General features: G+C 41.0%; 1 protein-coding gene across 2 annotated transcripts in view; it reads left to right on the forward strand.

Moving 5' to 3' along the window:
* LOC104719654 overlaps positions 218 to 1,580 on the forward strand; it is a 5,008-nt gene continuing 3,645 nt past the window's right edge. Inside the window, exons 1-2 of one of the 2 annotated variants that reach the window (XM_010437610.2) lie at positions 218 to 428; positions 579 to 1,458. In XM_010437610.2, coding sequence (XP_010435912.1) covers positions 607 to 1,458 — 852 coding nt within the window. In that variant the 5' untranslated portion in view covers positions 218 to 428; positions 579 to 606. The remainder of the gene's footprint in view (positions 429 to 578; positions 1,459 to 1,580) is intronic. The other variant, XM_010437609.2, reaches the window with a different exon arrangement.

Consider the following 1,580-nt stretch of genomic DNA (forward strand, 5'->3'; position numbering starts at 1 on the left):
TCCGATTCCGCCACGTAAGACTCTTGGTAACATTCGTACCACACAGAGAAAGCGAGTAAAGTTAGAGTTCTCTACTCTCGAAGGTTGGTCTAGTTTAGTCGTGAAAGTGACCACAGGCTTATTTTGGGAAATCTTTTCTAAAAAACGTTGTCTTTATTCTTGGGGTAAAAATAAAATAAAAAAGACTTAATTACCAAAGTACCCTTTAATTTCTCCGAAAGCTAAACCTTTTTTTTGCAGCCGCGTTTCACTTTCAACGATACCTCTTCATCTTCCTCTCTCTCTCACAAATCCTGAATCCAGAGAGCTCCTCTGAGTCTCTCTATCTCCCTCTCTGTGTGTTGTTACTAGAGTTTTTTTTTGCTTTTGTTTTTGAAGATTCGCTCGAACGTCGTAGTTTTGCGTTTCTCTCGGAGCTCGAAAACTAGGTAAATCAAATTTGATTTTACATAAGATTTTAACCTAATTTATACTTTGGTTTATTTTTTTTTGGAGAAATCGTTGGTGTTTATGTGTAAATTGACTAGTTAGGTTTGATTTTTTTTTGTCGTTTTCTGATTTTTTTTTTTAATCTACAGTCGGCGAGGAAGTTAGGAGAATAAAAAAATGGAAATGGAAGTTGTTTTGGGAATCGGAGAAGAGGAGAAACCTAAAGCTAGCTGTGCTTCGGAGATTGAATCGGTTAAGGAACACGATTCAGGTGAGAATACGCTAAAGGACGATGGTGTTGTTGTTGTTGTTCAAGAGAACGGTGTTAGGGTTTCTGTAAACGGATTTGGTGAGGGTGAGAAGGATAAGGTAAACGTTGTTGAGGCTGAGAAGAATTTGAACGAATCTGGTGTTGTTGTTGTCGAAGATTGTGTTATGAATGGTGTTTCTTCGTTGCTAAAATTGAAGGAAGATATGAAAGAAGAAGAAGAAGAAGAAGAAGAAGAAGAAGAAGAAGAAGAGCACGGGTACTGTGTTGGAGATTTTGTGTGGGGCAAAATCAAGAATCATCCGTGGTGGCCTGGTCAGATTTACGATCCGTCAGATGCTTCTGATTTGGCTTTGAAGATAAAGCAGAAGGGGAAATTGCTTGTGGCGTATTTCGGTGACGGGACGTTTGCTTGGTGCGGTGCGTCTCAGTTGAAACCGTTTGCAGAGAGTTTTAAAGAGTGTTCGAAGGTGAGTAATTCGAGGAGTTTCCTCGTTGCGGTGGAAGAGGCGGTTGGAGAGATGGGAAGACACGTTGAGCGTTTGCTGGTGTGTGATTGTGCTGAGGGGAAGGATAAGTTTGATAGCCGTGCGGCTAACAATGCCGGGATTAAGGAAGGGGTTTTGGTGCGCGACTTGAGACGGGAAATGATTTCGTCTTTGCTGGTTGGGAAACATGGAGAGATTCTTAAAGATGTTAAATTCTCTGCTGAGACTGCTAGCTTTGGTGGGTTGCTTGAGCTGGAGATGTTGAAAAGGAAGGTATCTGCGTTTTATCGTTCTGACAGAGGATATGGTTTGCCTGAGTATCATGAGCCTCAGTCAGTTCCAGGACTTGAAGACAAAAACAACAGTGATGATGATGATGATGAAAAAGAAGAAGA

This window comes from Camelina sativa, chromosome 10, assembly GCF_000633955.1.
Source record: "Camelina sativa cultivar DH55 chromosome 10, Cs, whole genome shotgun sequence".
Classification (NCBI taxonomy): domain Eukaryota; kingdom Viridiplantae; phylum Streptophyta; class Magnoliopsida; order Brassicales; family Brassicaceae; genus Camelina; species Camelina sativa.